General features: G+C 44.3%; 1 protein-coding gene across 4 annotated transcripts in view; it reads left to right on the top strand.

Annotated features, from left to right (window-relative positions):
- agbl4 (AGBL carboxypeptidase 4) overlaps positions 1-21,607 on the top strand; it is a 746,494-nt gene that overhangs the window by 577,319 nt on the left and 147,568 nt on the right. For all 4 annotated transcript variants that reach the window (XM_067990246.1, XM_067990249.1, XM_067990248.1 and 1 more), the window contains exon 8: positions 17,667-17,781. In XM_067990246.1, the coding sequence (XP_067846347.1) occupies positions 17,667-17,781 (115 nt within the window). The remainder of the gene's footprint in view (positions 1-17,666; positions 17,782-21,607) is intronic.

The following is a 21,607-nucleotide window of genomic DNA, read 5'->3' on the forward strand; positions in this document are numbered from 1 at the left end:
TTTTCTGGCCCCATGTGTCAAATTATGTATTCTACAACAGCAATATATAAACAGGTGAGTACATCAGTATCCATACCTTGAGCAACCATGAGATCAGTACATGGGGAACACAGTTGTAAAGATACTTGGGTTCATGTCACGCTACACGTAACCCCACCAGCAAAAAGGGGGAAAAAAATTATATGTTTTTTAATATTCTCTCTCTCTCTCTCTCTCTCTGCCATTTTGAGTTTCTTTCTGCCTGCCTATGTAATCAACACAATGTATATCCAGTGTACTGGGACGTGCTGTTCTCCGTGACTGGCCTGTTTGAATAACAACGACACCTTTTGATTGGTGTGATGCTGTCCCAACATAGTATAAGATATGCGATTTGAGAACCTTTTCACTCATTCATCTGACGAAGGGGATAATCTCCGAAAGCTTGTGATTTTAAAATAAATTTGTTGGACTATAACCTGGTGTTGTAAGATTCCTTACGTAAAGATACTTGTCCTTCTTAAATGAGTTGACTTTTGGCTAGGCCTTTCTTCTGGTGATACCTGGTCAGGAACCAAGCATTCACATTTCATAAAAAGTTTGTTAGATACCCTGAACAAATCTCAAGGTGCAAATGTATGCTTCTTTTCCTGTGATAGATCAAGGGCATGATAACACCCCATTAGTTTGTGAAAAGGATCATTAGTAGAAAAATTAAGATAATAGTCTATTTTTGTTAAAGTCTAGTTTACTTTTTAAATAAAAAGCTTAAATACAATTTTAAGCATTGAAATACTTTGGTAAATAATAACTGCAAATAAACACATATTTGGATGTGTAACTAAATAGAATGGTAAGTTGTGACTATACATTGAAATGTCTAAAACACTAAAAAATATAATATCAGTTGGCATTTTGTACAGTTTCTACTTTAGAAAGCAGATGGTCAATTATTTCAGGCAACCTAGTGTTTCAAGTGTGCCTGTTTATACAAGTATATGACTCTGTCCAGACATGTAAGCATCATTACCGTCATTTGGCATCTTGTCACCAGTATTCTCGAGCACGTAATTATCTCCTGATGAAGACTTAATGTAGTTAGCTCTTCCTGTCTAGGTTTTTGAGAATCAAAAAAATTCCTGCCCAGATCAAGCTCCCGTTAATGAGAAGATTTGTTTGTTCTCACCCTCCTGACCCATGGCACATTTTTAAAATGGCCTTTGTGAACAGCACTTCTCCTCATATTAGTTTAATTGGTATGGCAATTAATCTGCTCAGCTGTGGAAGAAATTTACAGCATGCAGTAAGCTGCTTTTGTTTCCATCAGGGGTAATATTATGATGGTCTTGTTTATGTGGCACCCTGAATCACAATAAAACTCCCACCAATGACTGTGGTCAATTAATGAAATTTTAAGGACATATTACTAGTAATGAGAGTGCACAACATAGTTAGCCTTTTGTTTCCTGTTTAGTGGGAAATGCTTTTGCAACTGATGCAAAATAAATCACAACTTGTTCCTCTTTTTTTTATTCTAAAGAAATGTCATTGGGCATGATTTTAGCACGGAGGCAGGAATTCAGCGGGTGGGTAAATAATCGTGTGGGAAACTGGAAGTAACTTGTGCGCATCCGATTGCAATTCAGTTGAAGGCACTTAATGTTAGTCCCGGGCTTCGTGTCTCCAAGCTGCCCAGCGGGTGTACTGTGCACCCGCATGACGCGATTTAAAGCCCACTATTTAAAGGGCCAATGCAAAAATGGATTTTGAAGAAGAAAGGAGTAAAAAGCAAAATGGAAGGACATAGAGGAAAGGCAGCATCTAGGTTCTCAGATGCCTCCCTTGAGATACTACTGGCTGCTGTGAGAAGCAGGAGGGAGATGTTACACCCAGGTGATAGGAGGAAGAAACCTGCTTTTGCCACCAAGCCGGCGTGGCTGGAGGCAGGAGAAGAGGTGAGCAGCAGGAGCATGGTGCCCAGGTCTTGTCTGCAGTACAGGGAGCATTTTAATGACCTAACCAGGTCAGGAAAAGTGAGTACATTTGCTGATTCAACGACATCCTATGTTATGCAACACCCCCCTCCTCTTACTCTCTGTTGGCACGCCTACTCCATCACATAACTCCTCACACCCAGTTAAGTTTCAGGTATCATCCTTCACTTTCTATGTATGTCCTCAACTCCCCATTTATTCACCCACCACTATCACTCACTCCAATCCTGATGCAATGTGATGTACCTGTCTGATAATCACCCTCTGATGCATCTGTTTCATTGTCAGCCTCACCGAAAGCAATTCATTCGTAGGATGAAAAGATCACCTTCAGTCACTCACAGATCTGTTCTTTCTCCTCTTATAGGAGAAGAGAGCGCAAAATGCAAAGAGGACGCGAACTGGAGGTGGTCCAGTGAAGCTGACAGATGTGGAGGAGGCCGTGGAAATAAGTGGGACAGTTGCCTTTCCATCGGAGATGGAGACACTGGGAACCCACAGGTGGCTGATGATGGAACTTTAACATATTTCACAGACATGATGAATTGATTTTATCAATGAGTGAACTGTGCCAGACCTCAGTATGGTCATTGGAAAGATTGTCACTTCTGATGAATAATTCATGTCGCTGTCTGTTGTCTTCCAAGGCCTTCACAACTTCAAGAACAATCAGGGGAAATGGAAGAAAGCGATTCCTCAGAAGAGCTTATTCGTTCTGAGGGTGCATCGTCACAGGACAGAGAGCAATGTACCAGCGCAAATTCTTGCACTTCGGTAGGTCGTGTTAAACAGATAGTTGGGTTGTCACCTGGTGATTCACCACTCACAAGTGTGCACGAGCAGACACTGGTGGAAGGGACAGCCGTGGAAAGTCCGCGTCTGGGAGCACACTCCTCTACAAGCTCTGTTCAGCTGGACACAGCTGCTGAACCCGGGGAACATCGTTAAGAGTGAGAATGATGAGAGGTATAGCTGCAGCTTTGCAAGGTACTGGAAAACCTGCCACGCACACTCTCCACAATAGCGGAGAGGATGGAGGAGTCCAACTCATCGCTAATGGATTGTTGTCACAGGTAAGTACGAGAATGTCTGCAATGGAGAGAGTGGCAGCCTCCATTGAGCTTCAAGCATGGCTCTCAAATGAGTCTGTGCAGGCCGTGACCATGGATCCAACATATCTGCCACCTTAAACAGAATGACAGATACCTTATTCATGGCCGTACAACGCGGCACATCTATTCACCAAACTGCTGTCCAGGAGAGTGGTGGGTGTGATGTTGCGTTGGCCCGGGAGAGGGGTGATGTCAAAAGGGGACGTGGAAGTGGGGACTCCACTCAAAACACTCCCATATCTCACCCCTAGCCCCCCCCCCCCCTCAACCAGTACCTGCAATGCTGCCACCTCTCCCGATGGCCAAGTCTGCCCCTGCACAGATGCAAGTGGAGCAGTCTTTGGCGGGGCCCTCAAGGGCTCCAAAACCCAGAGGGCATGGGCCGAGGGCACCTCAGCAGTCAGGGCAGTTTTCTGAGCAACCTTCCACTACCTTTGCTGAAGCCGCAGGTGATGCACACATAGAAGTGGCAGAAAGCGAAAGGTTAACCACTCGTAGTTCACCAAGAGTATGCACAAGGGTGTTTGACGAAATGTCATATTGTTCATTTATATATTATTTTTTGTTGTGCCACATTAAATTTAATCATTATCACCACTACCACATCTTGGCCATTATTGCGTCCTGTTTGTGAAGTCGCCCTTTCATTTGCTTCATTTTGAATGCCAAGACATGACGACAGCCGTTGGGCAGGTGTGCAATGGGTGTATGCGTGGTTGAAGGATTGTTTAGCGCAGAGGGAAGAGGGGGGGGTGGTTGGTGGTGGTGGTTGTTCCAGGCAGCCTGAATATGACAAATTCTTCACATTGCACATATCATTATGAGAACTTCTTGTTAGAGATGTGGGCATCACGGGCAGCAAAGTGTGTGGTTGCTCTGGCGATGGGGTCCCCATCTTCATTTTCCTTCTCTCCATGTTGCCGCCAGATGAGGATGCTTGATGAACGCATTTGACCTCCTCCACCAGTAACCCTCTTTGCTGCGCAATGTTGTGCAGGACGCAGCACATGATGATTATTCTGGACACCCTCGCTGGCGAATACTGAAGGGCTCCCCCAGATCTATCCAGGCACCTGAAGCACATCTTCAACATTCCTATGGCTTGCTCAATGACAGACCTAAAGGTGATGTGACTCTGGTTGTACTGCTGTTGTGCCTCATTGCTGGGATTTCTCACAGGTGTCTTGAGTCACGTCTGCACGGGGTATCCCTTGTCTCCAATGAGCCAGGCCTTAAGTCTGTCTTCTGTCTGGAAGAGGTCCGGAATGCTGGACTCGCGCAAAATGAATGACTCATGACAGCTGCCAGGGAATCTGGCGCATACCTGCAGAAATCTCTTCCGGTGGTCGCACACCAGCTGTGCATTGATGGAGTGATATCTCTTTTGGTTTATAAACAGTCCTGGCTCACGTGGAGGTCTTTGGATTGCTACGTGTGTGCAATCAATTGCACCCTGCACCCGTGGGAAGCCAACCAAAGAGTGGAAACCCACTGCCCTCTCAGTCTGGCTGATGTCGTCGCGGGGGAAGTACATGTAGTTGGATGTGGTCCCGTTCAAAATCAACAATTTTTACTGCCCGTCTGACCCAAACCCACCTTTTCTTGGGGGTTAAAATGACCTCCATTATGTTCCTGATTGTGTCTTTACTTCTGCAGAATCCTGAAGCTTAGTTTAATGAGATACTCTAATTTGTTTCTTGTTGATGGTGCAGGCTTCAGTATTCGGTTTGCATTGATTTGTCAGGAGAAAGACTGGTACCCTGCTATTGAGTAGTTTTAATAATCTTATGTCCATTCCAAATGTTCTAAACATAATTGACTTAGGTCAGTACATTGTTCAAAAGAGCAGCTCAGCCATAATTCATTACCACTGTTTTTACATGAAACAATGTTTTGTGCTGCACCGTATATATTTTTGTTCCATCCACAAGTGCATCCCCAAGCTCTCTGTCACTTGACACTTCAATTCCCCATCCTACTACCACTCTAACTTCTGTGTTATTGGCCTTCCACACTGTTCCAGTGAAGCTCAATGCAAGCTCGAGGAACGGCACCTTAACTTTCTATTAAGCACTTTGCAGCCATTTGACCTTAATATTGACTTTAACTTCAGACATTAACTATAGCTCTCACTTTGTTTTTGGCAGGATAATTAATTACAAGATAATTATGGATGAGGAAGGCCATGTGACCCAAACCTAATCCGGCCACCCAGAGAGGTCCTAATATCCACCCATTATAGCATCCGTTTGTTACTTAAATGGTTCCAAGGTTTTTGCTTCCACTATACTATCTGGAAGTTTATTTCACAAGTTGAACACTCTTAGTGCGGAATTCTTCTTCGCACAATCAGTCCTAAAATTTCCTTTAACGAATATGAACCTGTGTCCAGGGCTAAAAGGATTAAATTATGAGGACAGGTTGCATAGACTAGGCCCGTATTAACCTTGAGTTTAAATGATTAAGGGGTGATCTAATTGAGGTATTTCAGATGATTAAAGAATAGGATAGGGTGGATAGAGAGAAACTATTTGCTCTGGTGGGGGAGTCCAGAACAAGGGGACATAACCTTAAAATTACAGCAAGGTCTTAAAGGGGTAATGTCAGGAAGCACTTCTTCACACAAAGAGTAGTGGAAATCTGGAACGGTCTCCCCCAGAAAACTGTTGAGGCTAGGTCAATTGAAAATTTCAAAACTGAAATTGATAGATTTTTGTTAGGTAAGGGGATTGAGAGATATGGAGGGTTCTATTGAATAACCCCCGAAACCAGGCAAGAGGGTCGCGGTGCGCGATTAACCCGGGCTCGGTCATTGAGATGCTGGCAGCATGTAACATTTGTGCTGCCTGGTGATTTCTTTGATTGCTGCGTGCAGACAACGCTACCTGCTCTGTCGAGTGGCTGCTCACCAGCAGGGGTCCCAGATATCGCGAGTGGCTAGCACCACTTAAAGGCAGCCTGCATCTTGTAAAGGAAAGGTGCATTGTGGCTGCAGGAAGTGGTGGAAGTCAATTGGGAAGTGAATCTGTGCTGCCATATGTTGCAGCATGATGATGATGGGATCTCTAGAATTTTTAATGATGGACAATTAAACAACTAACAGGAGGAGGAGGCTCTGCAAACATCCCCATCCTCAGTGATGGCGGAGTCCAGCACGTGAGTGCAAAAGACAAGGCTGAAGCGTTTGCAACCATCTTCAGCCAGAAGTGCCGAGTGGATGATCCATCTCGGCCTCCTCCCGATATCCCCACCATCACAGAAGCCAGTCATCAGCCAATTCGATTCACTCCACGTGATATCAAGAAACGGCTGAGTGCACTGGATACAGCAAAGGCTATGGGCCCTGACAACATCCCGGCTGTAGTGTAGAAGACTTGTGCTCCAGAACGAGCTGCACCTCGAGCCAAGCTGTTCCAGTACAGCAACAACACTGTCATCTACCCGACAATGTGGAAAATTGCCCAGGTTTGTCCCGTCCACAAAAAGCAGGACAAATCCAATCTGGCCATTTACCGCCCCATCAGTCTACTCTCAATCATCAGGATGTGGAGATGCCGGTGATGGACTGGGGTGGACAAATGTAAGGACTTGCACAACACCAGGTTATAGTCCAACAATTTTATTTTAAATCACAAGATTTCGGAGCTTTCCTCCTTCGTCAGGTGAGTGAAGGGTTCTAAAAACGCATAGCATATATAGTCAGAGAACAATGCCTGGTGATTACAGATAATCTTTCCAAATGCCCCCTATCACACCTCGGCTGGGAGACGATCATAGCAATCAAAGGTGTCGTTGGTGTTCAGACAGGTTAGCCACGGAAAACATTACATCCCAGTATACTGAACACACAATGGGTCAGATCACAAAGACAGAGAGAGAAAGAGACCCAAAAGGCAGAGAGAGAGAGAGAGAATGTCCAGTTGTATTAAAAACAGATAACTTTTTTTTCGCTGGTGGGGTTACATGTAGCGTGACATGAACCCAAGATCCCGGTTGAGGCCATCCTCATGGGTACGGAACTTGGCTATCAATTTCTGCTCGACGATTTTGCGTTGTCGTGTGTCTCGAAGGCCGCCTTGGAGAACGCTTACCCGAAGATCGGAGGCTGAATGTCCTTGACTGCTGAAGTGTTCCCCGACTGGGAGGGAACCCTCCTGTCTGGCGATTGTTGCGCGGTGTCTGTTCATCCGTTGTCGCAGTGTCTGCATGGTCTCGCCGATGTACCATGCTCCGGGGCATCCTTTCCTGCAACGTATGAGGTAGACAACGTTGGCCGAGTCACAGAAGTATGAACCATATACCTGGTGGGTGGTGTCCTCTTGTGTGATGGTGGTATCTGTGTCGATGATCTGACATGTCTTGCAGAGTTTGCCGTGGCAGGGTTGTGTGGTGTCGTGGAGGCTGTTCTCCTGACAGCTGGGTAATTTGCTGCGAACGATGGTCTGTTTGAGGTTGGGTGGCTGTTTGAAGGTGAGTAGTGGAGGCGTGGGGATGGCCTTAGCGAGGTGTTCGTCGTCATCGATGACATGTTGAAGGCTGCGAAGAACATGGCATAGTTTCTCCGCTCGGGGGAAGTACTGGACGATGAAGGGTACTCTGTTGGTTGTGTCCCGTGTTTGTCTTCTGAGGAGGTCTATGCGATTTTTCGCTGTGGCCCGTCGGAACTGTCGATCGACGAGTCGAGCGTCATATCCCGTTCTTACTAGGGTGTCTTTCAGCGTCTGTAGGTGTCCATCGCGTTCCTCCTCGTCTGAGCAGATCCTGTGCATTCGCAGGGCCTGTCCATAGGGGATGGCCTCTTTGACGTGGTTAGGGTGGAAGCTGGAAAAGTGGAGCATCGTGAGGTTGTCCGTGGGCTTGCGGTAGAGTGAGGTGCTGAGGTGCCCGTCTTTGATGGAGATTCGTGTGTCCAAGAATGAAACTGATTCTGAGGAGTAGTCCATGGTGAGTTTGATGGTGGGATGGAACTTGTTGATGTTATCGTGTAGTCTCTTCAGTGATTCTTCGCCGTGGGTCCATAGGAAGAAAATGTCGTCGATGTATCTGGTGTATAGCGTTGGTTGGCGAGACCATGCAGACACTGCGACAACGGATGAACGGACACCGCACAACAATCGCCAGACAGGAGGGTTCCCTCCCAGTCGGGGAACACTTCAGCAGTCAAGGACATTCAGCCTCCGATCTTCGGGTAAGCGTTCTCCAAGGCGGCCTTCGAGACACACGACAACGCAAAATCGTCGAGCAGAAATTGATAGCCAAGTTCCGCACCCATGAGGACGGCCTCAACCGGGATCTTGGGTTCATGTCACGCTACATGTAACCCCACCAGTGAAAAAAAGTTATCTGTTTTTAATACAACTAGACATTCTCTCTCTCTCTCTGCCTTTTGGGTCTCTTTCTCTCTCTGTCTTTGTGATCTGACCCATTGTGTATTCAGTATACTGGGATGTAATGTTTTCCGTGGCTAACCTGTCTGAACACCAACGACACCTTTGATTGCTGTGATCGTCTCCCAGCCGAGGTGTGATAGGGGGCAGTTGGAAAGATTATCTGTAATCACCAGGCATTGTTCTCTGACTATATATGCTATGCGTTTTTAGAACCCTTCACTCACCTGACGAAGAAGGAAAGCTCCTGGTGGTGTGCAAGTCCTTACACTCAATCATCAGCAAAGTGATGGAAGGTGTCGTCGACAGTGCTATCAAGTGGCACTTACTCACCAATATCCTGCTCACCGATGCTCTGTTTGGGTTCCGCCAGGACCACTCGGCTCCAGACCTCATTACAGCCTTGGCCAAACATGGACAAAAGAGCTGAATTCCAGAGGTGAGGTGAGGGTGACTGCCCTTGACATCAAGGCAGCATTTGACCGAGTGTGGCACCAAGGAGCCCTAGTAAAATTGAAGTCAATGGGAAACAGGGGGAAAACTCTCCATTGGTTGGAGTTATACCTAGCACAAAGGAAGATGGTAGTGGTTGTTGGAGGCCAATCATCTCAGCCCCAGGACATTGCTGCAGGAGTTCCTCAGGACAGTGTCCTAGGCCCAACCATCTTCAGTTGCTTCATCAATGACCTTCCCTCCATCATAAGGTCAGAAATGGGGATGTTCGCAGATGATTGCACAGTGTTCAGTTCCATTCGCAACCCCTCAGATAATGAAGCAGTCCAAGCCCGCATGCAGCATGACCTGGACAACATCCAGGCTTGGGCTGATAAGTGGCAAGTAACATTCGCGCCAGACAAGTGCCAGGCAATGACCATCTCCAACAAGAGAGAGTCTAACCACCTCCCCATGACATTCAACGGTATTACCATCGCTGAATCCCCCACCATCAACATCCTGGGGGTGACCATTGACCAGAACCTTAACTGGACCAGCGATATAAATACTGTGGCTACAAGAGCAGGTCGGAGGCTGGGTATTCTGCGGCGAGTGACTCGCCTCCTGACTCCCCAAAGCCTTTCCACCATCTACAAGGCACAAGTCAGGAGTGTGATGGAATACTCTCCACTTGCCTGGATGAGTGCAGCTCCAACAACACTCAAGAAGCTCGACACCATCCAGGACAAAGCAGCCCGCTTGATTGGCACCCCATCCACCACCCAAAATATTCACTCCCTTCACCACCGGTGCACAGTGGCTGCAGTGTGTACCATCCACAGGATGCACTGCAGCAACTCGCCAAGGCTTCTTCGACAGCACCTCCCAAACCCGCGACCTCTACCACCTAGAAGGACAAGAGCAGCAGGTACATGGGAACAGCACCACCTGCACGTTCCCCTCCAAGTCACACACCATCCCGACTTGGAAATATATCGCCGTTCCTTCATCGTCGCTGGGTCAAAATCCTGGAACTCCCTTCCTAACAGCACTGTGGGAGAACCTTCACCACACGGAATGCAGCGGTTCAAGAAGGCGGCTCACCACCACCTTCTCAAGAGCAATTAGGGATGGGCAATAAATGCTGGCCTCGCCAGCGACGCCCACATCCCATGAACGAATAAAAAAAAGCAACTGGGCTGCTCAACATTTGCGTGACTCTGATATTTGCAAAATATAAGATATGGATCCGCATGGAATCTGAACGGAGATCCGACGTCGCACGCATAAAAAACAGGTGCAGGTCCCGTCCCGATGTTTACAAACTGAGTTATTTCAAAACATTGAATAAAGGTGACGCATTACTAAATCCCACATCCTCCAATCTGCATGCCAGACCCCATCAATCTGCCGGTCTGAGTTTGTACCAGGCCTGCGAGAGAGTGTGCACCATGGTTCTCTGATGATGCACTAGAGGCCTTGGTGCAAGAGCTGGACAAAAGGAGGGGTATCCTATATCCGTGGTGGGGTGAGAGGTGGCGGGTGGGGGGGGGCGCTCAAGAGCCCCTCCAGACATCTGCTCCCGAGGCAGAAGGGATGAAGTCAATGCCAAGCACTAAGTACCATGAACATGGATGCAGTGCAGGAAGAAGTTCAATGCTTTGACACGAGTGGTCAAGGTGAGTGAGGTCTACTGTTAAGTGGCATCTCCTTCCAACTGCACTACTAGTCGTACCTACTGCTCCACGTGCCACACCCCTCTTCACCCACCTACCAACAAATTCTTTCAATCAGTAATCAACTCTTCCAATCACATGCTTCCTCTCACCCTCACACATTACCACTGTTGCAAGCCGCACATCCACAACTCACAGGTCACACACGCTGGCAGCTATTTAACCATGACAGTGTTTGCAACCATCTTCAGTCAGAAGTGCCGAATGGATGATCCATTTTGGCCTTCTCCCGAGATCCCCACCATGACAGAAGCCAGTCTTCAGCCAATTCGATTCACTCCACGTGATATCTAGAAATGGCTGAGTGCACTGGATACAGCAAAGGCTATGGGCTCCGACAACATCCCAGCTGTAGTGCTGAAGACTTGTGCCCCAGAACTAGCTGTACCTCCAGCCAAGCTGTTCCAGTACAACTACAACACTGACATCTACCCAACAAGGTGGAAAATTGCCCAGTTATGTCCTATCTGCAAAAAGCAGGACAAATCCAATCAGGCCAATTACCACCCCATCAGTCTACTCTCAATCATCAGCAAAGTGATGGAAGGTGTCGTCGACAGTGCTATCAAGTGACACTTACTCACCAATAACCTGCTCACCGATGCTCAGTTTGGGTTCCGTCAGGAACTTGGGCTTATAAGTGGCAAGTAACATTCGCGCCAGACAAGTGCCAGGCAGTGACCATCTCCAACAAGAGGGAGTCTAACCACCTCCCCTTGACATTCAACAACATTACCAATCGCCAAATCCCTTACCATCACCAAATCCCCCACCATCAACATCCTGGGGGTCACCATTGACCAGAAACTTAACTGGACCAGCCATATAAATACTGTGGCTGCAACAGCAGGTCAAAGGCTGTGTATTCTACCTCACCAAAGCCTTTCCACCATCTACAAGGCACAAGTCAGGATTGTGATGGAATACTCTCCACTTGCCTGGATGAGTGCAGCTCCAACAACACTCAAGAAGCTCGACACCATCCAGGACAAAGCAGCCCTCTTGATTGGCACCCCATCCACCATCTGAAACATTCACTCCCTCCACCACCGGCGCATCTTGACAGATGGTACTTGTGTACCATCTACAAGATGCATTGCAGCATGTCGTCAAGGCTTCTTTTACAGTGCCTCCCAAACCCGTGACCTCTACCACCTAGAAGGATAAGGGCAGCAGGCACATGGGAACTCCATCACCTGCACGTTCCCCTCCAAGTCACACACCATCCTGACTTGGAAATATATCGCCGCTCCTTCATCGTCGCTGGGTCAAAATCCTGGAACTCCCTACCTAACAGCACTGTGGGAGAACCTTCCCCACACGGACTGCGCGGTTCAAGAAGGTGGCTCACCACCACCTTCTCAAGGGCAATTAGGGCTGGGCAATAAATGCTGGCCTGCAAGCAACGCCACATCCCATGAATGAATTTTAAAAAAAATTATAGCCACATCACCCAAACATCTTGCAGGACACTCACCGACACACTTCCTGCTTTCTTGCAAGAGAAGGAGGCAGCAAGTGTCAGTGGCTCCATGGAATATGAACCTGCTGTCCTCTCTCAGAATGACAGCATTTGTGTCCCACCCTTGCCACTTCGCCTGTGCCCTTGCTATTGCCTATCAGCTAGCCAGCCCACTCCCTGTAGAGTATTGAAACTCTATTATCGGAAGATAGGCAGATAAGAACAGGAATAGGCCATTTAGCCCCTCAAGCCTGTTCCGCTATTCAGTGAGATCATGGCTGATCTGTGACCGAACTCCATACCCCCGCTTTAGCCCCATATCCCTTAATACCTTTGGTTCAGAAAAATCTATCAATCTCAGATTTAAAATTGAGCTAGCATCAACTGCTGTTTGCAGAAGAGCGTTCCAAACTTCTACCACCCTTTGCGTGTAGAAGCGTTTCCTAATTTCACACTTGAAAGTCTTGGCTCTAATTTTTAGACTATGTCCCCTATTCCTAGTATTCAAATATAGGAGACTTCCAAAAAAAGGTACAAATATATCAGCAGCCAGGAGCACCAGTCCAGCAACTAATCTGTAACTCTTGCCTGATCCCGTTAAAAAGCACTGGTGGGAGGTCCTCCATGCTATTTAAGACCTGTTCAGCTGTGCGAAGCTAAGACAGTGCATTGGCTGGAGCGTGGAGTTCCAAAAATGCATCTGTCCCTTTAAATTAGCATTGTACACTAATCTACTGCATATTCTTCCTACTTTACATAATGCTGGCGTTCGTTATTTGCACGTGTGCAAACACCTTTACCAAAATGGCGTTCGGTGCATGTCACTCTTGAAGTGTGCACGTGCATTCCGGATGCCATTTTGGGTCCTTAGGAGACTGCGTAGCACCTAGACAATGGGTGCTACGCAGCCCAATTTAGATCCCATGGAAACAAGGCGGGTAGATGAAGTTAAGATACAGAACAGCCATGATCTAATTGAATGGCAGAACAGGTTCGAGGGGCTGAATGGCCTACTCCTGTTCGTATGTCTCTTATTTCTACTCCTGCAATTTGATTTAAAGTAATATTCTGGTTAACTTTTTCTATAATCTTAAGAATTGTACATAGCCGCCTTTTTAGGCTGAAAAACCGAAGTCTCTCCAGTCCTTCCTTCGAGCTCAGACTCTTAACACTGAGGATCAGCCTTGTGGCTCCAGTGCTTGAATGTCTCTCTTGTTTCTTGGCAACCAGAATTGAATGCAGTATTTAAGGTGTGGTTTGACAAGAGAACTATAGTTTGATCAATACTTTCTCTGACTTTTATTCTATTGTTTTGGTTATGTAGTTCAACATTCCGTTAGCTTTGTTGAATGCTGTTTTCTATTGGTTAGACATAATAGTATTTAGTGTCAAGTCTACGACTCCTAGATTTTCGTCAACTTTAACCTTAACTATTACAACATCATTCATGGGGTATGCACGTTGTCTATTTTTCCTCCTTATGTGTAGCACTTTAAACTTGTCTGCATTAAATTAGATCTGCCAGTGTTCTTTACCCTTGCATATTTTAGCCGACTCATTCTGTAATTTCTGCACTGCCTCTTTCGATTCTACCTCCCCTCGTAATTTGGTATCATTGATAAATTTGACTACTTTGCAATGAATTTTTGAATCTAGTTCATTGATGTAAATTAGAAACAGTAATGGTCTCAGCACCAAGTCCTGAGGGTCCCCACACGGTATTCCACCACCCCCCCTCCCCATTTTAAATTAGGAACATAGGAACAGGAGTAGGCCATTCAGCCCCTTGTGCCTGCTCTGCCATTTGATAAGATCATGGCTGATCTGTGATCTAACTCCATATACCTGCCTTTGGCCCAGATTCCTCTAATAGATAGAAAACTGTTTGAAAGGTAGGAAACAGTTTTCAAACAGTTTTCTATCTATTCCCAGGGTTTACCCTGAATCTGCACAACTTTGAGTTTAATTAACAGCCTCTCATTTGGAACTTTATCAACAGCATTTTGGAAGTCGAGGTAAGCCAAGTCATAGGGTTTACCAAATTCCATGTGGGTTGTCACTTTCTCAAAGAAGCTGAAGAGGTTGCTCAGACGCGATCTTCCCCTTCAGATTACATGCTGACTGCTGTTAACTAGGTTATTGTTGTACACATCATAGTATCTAATGGCCTACGGAGGAGGCCATTTCGCCCATCGTGCCTGTGCCGGCTCTTTGAAAGAGCTACCCAATTAGTCCCATTCCCCTGCTCTTTCCCCATAGCCGTATAAATATTTTCCTTTCACGTATGTATCCAATTCCCTTTTGAAAGTTACAATTCAATCTGCTTCTACCACCTTTTCAAGCATTGCATTCCAGATCGTTATATCTCGCTGCATAAAAAAATGTTACCTCATGTCGCCTCTGGCTCTTTTGCCGATCACCTTAAGTCTGTGTCCTCTGGTTACTGACCCTTCTGTCACTGGATGATCCTCAAGTTTACTCCTGATAATCAATTCCATTATTTTACATGGAATGGAAGTAAGAATAATGGGTCTCTAGTTGTCTGTGTCTGTTTTGTCACTCTTTTTCAATATATCACCACTTTACCCTGTTTCCATTTAACTGGTACTCCCCAGTGTCTATTGAAACCCTCATAATGATCACCAGAGCCTCACAAATCCATTCCCTAGTCTCTTTCAGCACTGTGGGATAAATACTATCTATCCCTGGGGATTTATTTGTTTTGAGCCCATGTAACTTGTCTAGGAATTCTGTCTGTCTTATTGTAAAGTAATTGATTATACTTGGGTTATGCATTGTTTGGAGAGGGCATGTTGCTCATGTCTTCCTCTGTGAATATTTGGAAGAGATAAGTGTTCAGAATATTTACCATTTTCTGCTCATCCTCTGTTTCAAGTTTTACCTCTTCTCTGGCTGTTGTGGCACTAAAATATATTTTGCTGTTTTGCCTGGCCTCTGTTGCTATGCCTTTTTTCAGGTCTCCCTTTGCTCCTATGATCACCCTTTTAACATGTTTCTGCCTTATTTTACATTTGTCCCAGTGTGCCTCTTTTCCTTTCTCCCTGTAGGTTTTATACTGGCAATTTTTTTTTTGTTTTATCTCACTTTTAATTTGTTTATTATTCATTTTGGGTCACATTTGCTTGTTGATTTTGGGAATGTATTTATCCTGCATGCTCAGCATTACACCTTTAAAAGAATTCCAATTGTTTTCAACTGAAGTGTTGTGTACAACCTTTCCCAATTTATTTGTTTGGTTGTTCCCTCATTTCACTGATTTTAGCCATTATCATTTCTGTCCTTCAATGGTGACTTCCATGTCTTGTATATGTTACGGGTCATTAACAAATACCAAATCAAGATAAACATTTTGTCTTGTAGATTCCGTGACACATGGGCCGAGTTTAAATCCCTCTGCCAACAGCAATTGGGGTGGTATCAGCCCAAAAATGGTGGAAGGTCATTTACTGCCCTATTTGCGCTGGTGCTCTGGCTGCCGCCATTTTGGATAGGGTCCGGAGATGGGTGGTCAGAGAGCCTTCCTGTTTCAGGCGGAAGGCCACTTGTAATATGAAAATTGGGATCCTAGGAATGATATGGACAGCTTCAATTTATGGGCTATAAACCACTAAAAATTATATGGATCAGATATTTTTGTCCTCAGCTGGTTTGGACAAATCAGGAGGCCAGCAGAAAAAAATTTTGGTTTGGACAGATTCTCCAGCCCGTATCATCATACGTGTACCAGTTCAGCGGGTGTAACATTGTGGAAGAAGGGGCAGAAATACATACCATTGGGTCTGTGCTCCTTTTGTGTATGATTCACATTTTCAGTGTTGAACAGGCAACTAAAGGAAGCTCCCACTTGAAATCGGCTTAAACTTGTAAATGATATGATAATGGCACAAAAGTGATGCAGTAATGTCTAATGTGTCATTTTCCACCCTTTACACTGCCGCTTGACACTTTTATTTGCTGCCCATATAAATGAGTACCTACAGTTGCTAGGTGGTAAGCAAATCTATTTAATAGTTTATAGACCAGTTCTGGCCTCTTCTTAATTTTTTTTGTCTTTTTCTACTGAGACCCAGGCCCCAATTTTAAAAGGTAGGGCAGAAACAGAGTCCCGCCCGAACTCGGCCAGATCCACTGACTGGCTGGCGGTCGCGAGCAAGAATTTTCTGGCAAGAGGCTGCATCCGCGAACCGGTGGGAATGATCTCCTGCTGCCATTGGTGGGCGGGAAATTAACTCCCACCAGAAACCAGCTCCAAGTTAAAATCCACCCTCCGCACCCCCCCTGCGCCCCCCCCCCCCCCTGCCGAGTAAGTCTGCAGCGACTTTGAATCGTGTACTTCTGGTTTGTGTACGCTGATGACTTCGGAATCTACTGTCTATTCTGTGCACTTCTGAAGCAGAGCTATCTGATCAGCTGATAGATCTCTGCGACTGTGCCACAGTACCAATATGAAGCACATTTATTCTCCAGTCAGTGCATACAATTCATGTATTTCACAAAATTCTGCTGTCAATCTTGAAGCTCACAATTGAACCATTCAAAGTGAGAAAGAAAAGAGAACAATGAAATGTGAAAAAAGGATCAATGCTGTTATCTGATTTACTGAAATAGAATTTTTTGTTATGGGTCCTTGATTTTGGCAAAGGACCATGTATTCAGTATTTTGGTATAAGATAATGGAGTGATTCTGTGGTTTCCTTGATGTCATGCTTAAGTTACATTGAATTAGTTTATGTAAAAGTGCTACATGTCTAAATGTAAAAGAAGTGCATCATTCATCTAGAATTCATCTGTTATTGCAGCTAGATTTTTTTACATTGTATGCAGTATTCCATTTTAAATAGAATAAAGAAGAACTTCATATAAAGATTTTAAACTATCGTTCTGTCAATGCTTTTGAAGCGTGAGAAGAACATTTTTAATATATAAGCGAGTGAAAAGGTCCTTCTCATTTTAAAACATTAGTTTAGCCAGATTCTAATTCTGTAAAAGAATTATATCAATTTTTAGTATTGCTGGTCAACAGGAAAGATGAGAGTAACAATACATCACAAAAGATCTGTTGCAGCAGGGAAGCAAAGAAAGAAGCCAAGAATTAAAGATAGAGGAATAAATACTAATGTCATTTGCAAGCTGGAAAGTTGCTTTGTTTTTCAGCTGAAAAATAACTCACTGTTGGCTCAGCAGTGAGTGGAATTTTTCAGCCCTGTGTTGAACTCTATATTTGTTAGATTACAACTGCAAGGCAGGTTAAGTTTTCAGTCAGTGTTGGCAACACTAACACAGCTAAAATATTTCAAATCTCTCTCTACATGACTTATCCTTCAAGGACAGATTCTCATGGGTCTATTAGGTTAGAAATTTTACAAATTGATGTGGATGGTCTATTCCTGGTGAATTTCAGTCCACAGCAAGGTCAATCCTTTATCTGAAAAAAATGCAATAACTTTCTAGATTAGTCAATAATCTCAGAAATCTGAGTACAGTGATAAGAGCCCGTTGTTACAATATTTTGAAAAATATCATTTTTTTGTTCCTTCTAGGTTTTATTGATTTTCTTGTCAGCCAACACTCAGTAGCCAAGGTTCTACGGGATGTTCTGGTTTTCAAAATAGTACCTATGCTCAATCCTGATGGAGTATTTTTAGGTAACTATAGGTGAGTAAAAGTAATTAAATTGCACACTTTAAATACAACACTTCTCATTTTAACATATTACTGGTAAGTTTCTGTGTTGGAAATTAGAAGAAAATGTATATTTTAGGGGACATTCACACTCCACAAGTTTAACATTGGTGCAAAGCTAAAACCACACCACGCTGGCACTAATCTTGGAGTGTCAATCAGCTACCAAGGCCCAAGCAGACTCTGAAGGGAAGTAAAGTGATACTATTTTGCTCTAGGCAGTCTCATTTAGCTTGTTTCAGGTGTCAGATTGAACTCAGATGCCAGGGCTGCATTTACTCTGACTCTAAAGTTGGTGCAAAGGCAAACTGATTTGCAGCGGGGTTACAGTTGTAGTGTGAATGAACCCTTAGATGTATGGCTTTCATTTTTAACACTTCAGATGCTTATGTTAGAAATGATTAGTCATAAATGTGCTGTAAAATGCAAGCTAGTACTACAAATAAAGTAAAACAACTTCTGAATGGTTAAAGTGTGCTAATTTGTCTTAATTCCAAGAATTCCCCAAACATTTAGTTCCAGTAATTGATGTAAAGTGCTTCATTCTAGCTGTTAAATTGTAAAGCAGAAAACAGTAAATCGTGCTAAACAATTCATTTGTTCTCATAAGTTAGCATTTGGTCAATAACTAATACTGAGAGAAGCAATGGCCCGGACAACTAGGTTTCTGGAATGATCTTCCCAATGGGCAAACCTCTGTTCTGCATAATAATGGAAAAGGAGAGGCAGAGGCAAGAGGCTCTGACAGTGAGGTGCCATGGCGGAAGACAGCACACTTCTTTTTACGCTTGCACTATTACCCCTTTTGATGGTTCTCCATATGTGCTTGTTTTGCACCAGTTTTTACGTTCCAACGTAGGCAAACGAGCTGTGCAGGAAAGTTGAACGTTAGTTCGCATGGGCAAGATTGGCAGAGAAACTGGTGCTAATTTCGACATAAATCGGATTGATAAAATTCCGGGCTAATGTTCCCTTTCTCAGCAACTAGCTCTAAGGCTGTTCCAAATACTGATGCCATAACATTTAGCATCCAATGCATTCAAAGCTGTTGAAACTTTCCTAATGATTGAATATATAAAGTTATTAAAATCTCATAATATGGAAGATCAACAAAAACACCTGGACTGCACTGAATCACAGCACATGGCAGACAGTAATTATTTTAATATTAAGCTTAATTTAAGGTTGTTACCCCTTAAACAAATTTAGTTTTGGAATCTGGATGAACAAGAGTTGACAGCTTTAAATGTTCAGCTGAATCACATCCTTATTAGAGCAGTAGCGTTCATAATAAAATTAATGTTGCAGATATAGTATATATGAGTTTATCTTGCTTTGTTTATTGTCTGCTTAATCTTTCATGCATAAGAAGCCAATATTAAAATTAATTTGCCCTTTTTGAAAGAGTTCAGTGAATAACAGAACATATAATATTTAAGAACAATTTAGTGTATGGATTGGTTTGCCAGACAGTAGCTACTGTTGACAAGCTTGTCATTTGACTGTAGCTTGCGGTTTACTGGTCATGAGATTATCCTATGACTGGCAGAATTGACTGTAGGATATTTCTCTTTCTTTGACATAATTGCTAGCAGATATGTTGCACTCTGTGTCATTGACACAAATGATCAGCGAATGCCACAGCCACTCTGTTGGACTTAAATATGGAGACTGAGCAGACTGTTTAAGTACACTCATAGAAACATAGCAACATAGAAAATAGGAGCAGGTGTAGGCCATTTGGCCCTTTGGGCCTGCTCCGCCATTCAAAATGATCATGGCTGATCGTCTAACTCAGTACCCTGTTCCTGCTTTTTCCCCATATCCCTTGATCCCTTTAGCATTAAGAAATATATCTATCTCCTTCTTGAATACATCTAATGACTTGGCCTCCACTGCCATCTGTGGTAGAGAATTCCACAGGTTCACCACCCTCTGAGTGAAGAAATTTCTCCTCATCACGGTTCTAAATGGCATACCCCGTATCCTGAGACTGTGACCCCTGGTTCTGGACTCCACAGCCATTGAGAACATCCTCCCTGCATCTAGTCTGTCTAGTCCTGTTAGAATTTTATATATTTCAATGAGATCACCTCTCATTCTTCTAAACTCTAGTGAATATAAGCCTAGTTGACCCAATCTCTCCTCATCCATCAGTCCTGCCATCCCAGGAATCAGTCTGGTAAACCTTCGTTGCACTCTCTCCATGGCAAGGACATCCTTCCTCAGATAAGGAGACCAAAACTGCACACAGTACTCCAGATGTGGTCTCACCAAGGCCCTGTATAACTGCAGTAAGACATCCCTGCTCCTCTTGCAATGAAGGCCAACATACCATTAGCCTTCCTAACTGCTTGCTGCACCTGAATGCTCGCTTTCAGCGACTGGTGTACAAGAACACCCAGGTCTCGTTGCACCTCCCCTTTTCCCAATCTATCACCATTCAGATAATCTGTCTTTCTGTTTTTACAAGCAAAGTGGATAACCTCACATTTATCCACATTATACTGCATCTGCCATGTTCTTGCCCACTCACCCAACTTGTCTAAATCACATTGGAGCCTCTTTGCATCCTCCTCACAGCTCACATTCCACCCCAGCTTTGTGTCGTCTGCAAACTTGAAAATGTTACATTTAGTTCCCTCATCCAAATCATTGATATATATTGTGAATAGCTGGGGCCCAAGCACTGATCCCTGCGGTACCCCACCAGTCACTGCCTGCCACCCGGAAAAAGACCTGTTTATTCCTACTCTCTGTTTCCTGTCCGTCAACCAATTCTCAATCCATTCCAGTATATTCCCCCCAATCCCATGTGCTTTAATTTTGCACACTAACCTCTTGTGGGAGACCTTATCAAAAGCCTTCTGAAAATCCAAATACACCACATCCACTGGTTCTCCCCTATCTATTCTACTAATTACATCCTCAAAAACTCCAGTGGATTTGTTAAGCATGATTTCCCTTTCATAAACCCATGCTGACTTTGTCCAATCCCGTTAATGCCCTCCAAGTGTTCTGTTATCACATCTTTTATTATAGACTCTAGCATTTTCCCCACTACTGATGTTAGGCTAACTGGTCTGTAATTCCCTGTGTTTTCTCTCCCTTTTTTAAATAATGGGGTTACATTTGCCACCCTCCAATCTGTAGGAACTGTTCCAGAGTCTATGGAATTTTGGAAGATGATCACCAATGCATCCACTATTTCCAGGGCCACTTCCTTTAGTACTCTGGGATGTAGATTATCAGGCCCTGGGGATTTGTCAGCCTTTAGCCCCATTAATTTCCCTAGCACTTTTTTTTTACTAATACTGGTTTCCTTCAGTTCCTCCCTCTCTCCAGACCCTTGGTTCCCTAACATTCCTGGCAGGTTATTTGTGTCCTCCTTTGTGAAGACAGAACCAAAGTATGTGTTTAATTGTTCTGCCATTTCTTTGTTCCCCATTATAACGTTCTCCACAAACAGTAAAGGTATGTTTGATTTCTGTGTCATGCTGTAATATGAAGTAGTTCCCCAGATGGGATTGCGTGGTTCTGCTCAATGTGCTTGTGTTGGTCCATAACGTGAAGGTCATCAACATATGAATGTATGGGAGGGGGAAGTTGATGGTAACAAATACTGGCTACAATCACAAGGCCATAACTGAAAAGTAAGTTCATTTTGAATTTATCCTGTACCAGAATTCAATGAATCTTTGCACATACTCTCATCATATCAACTTAACTCAGAGTTTGTAGCATTGATACACAACTTCCACTGAACAACCAGACATTGTTCACGTAGCTTTTGTCTCAT

Source organism: Heptranchias perlo, chromosome 9 (genome assembly GCF_035084215.1).
Source record: "Heptranchias perlo isolate sHepPer1 chromosome 9, sHepPer1.hap1, whole genome shotgun sequence".
Classification (NCBI taxonomy): domain Eukaryota; kingdom Metazoa; phylum Chordata; class Chondrichthyes; order Hexanchiformes; family Hexanchidae; genus Heptranchias; species Heptranchias perlo.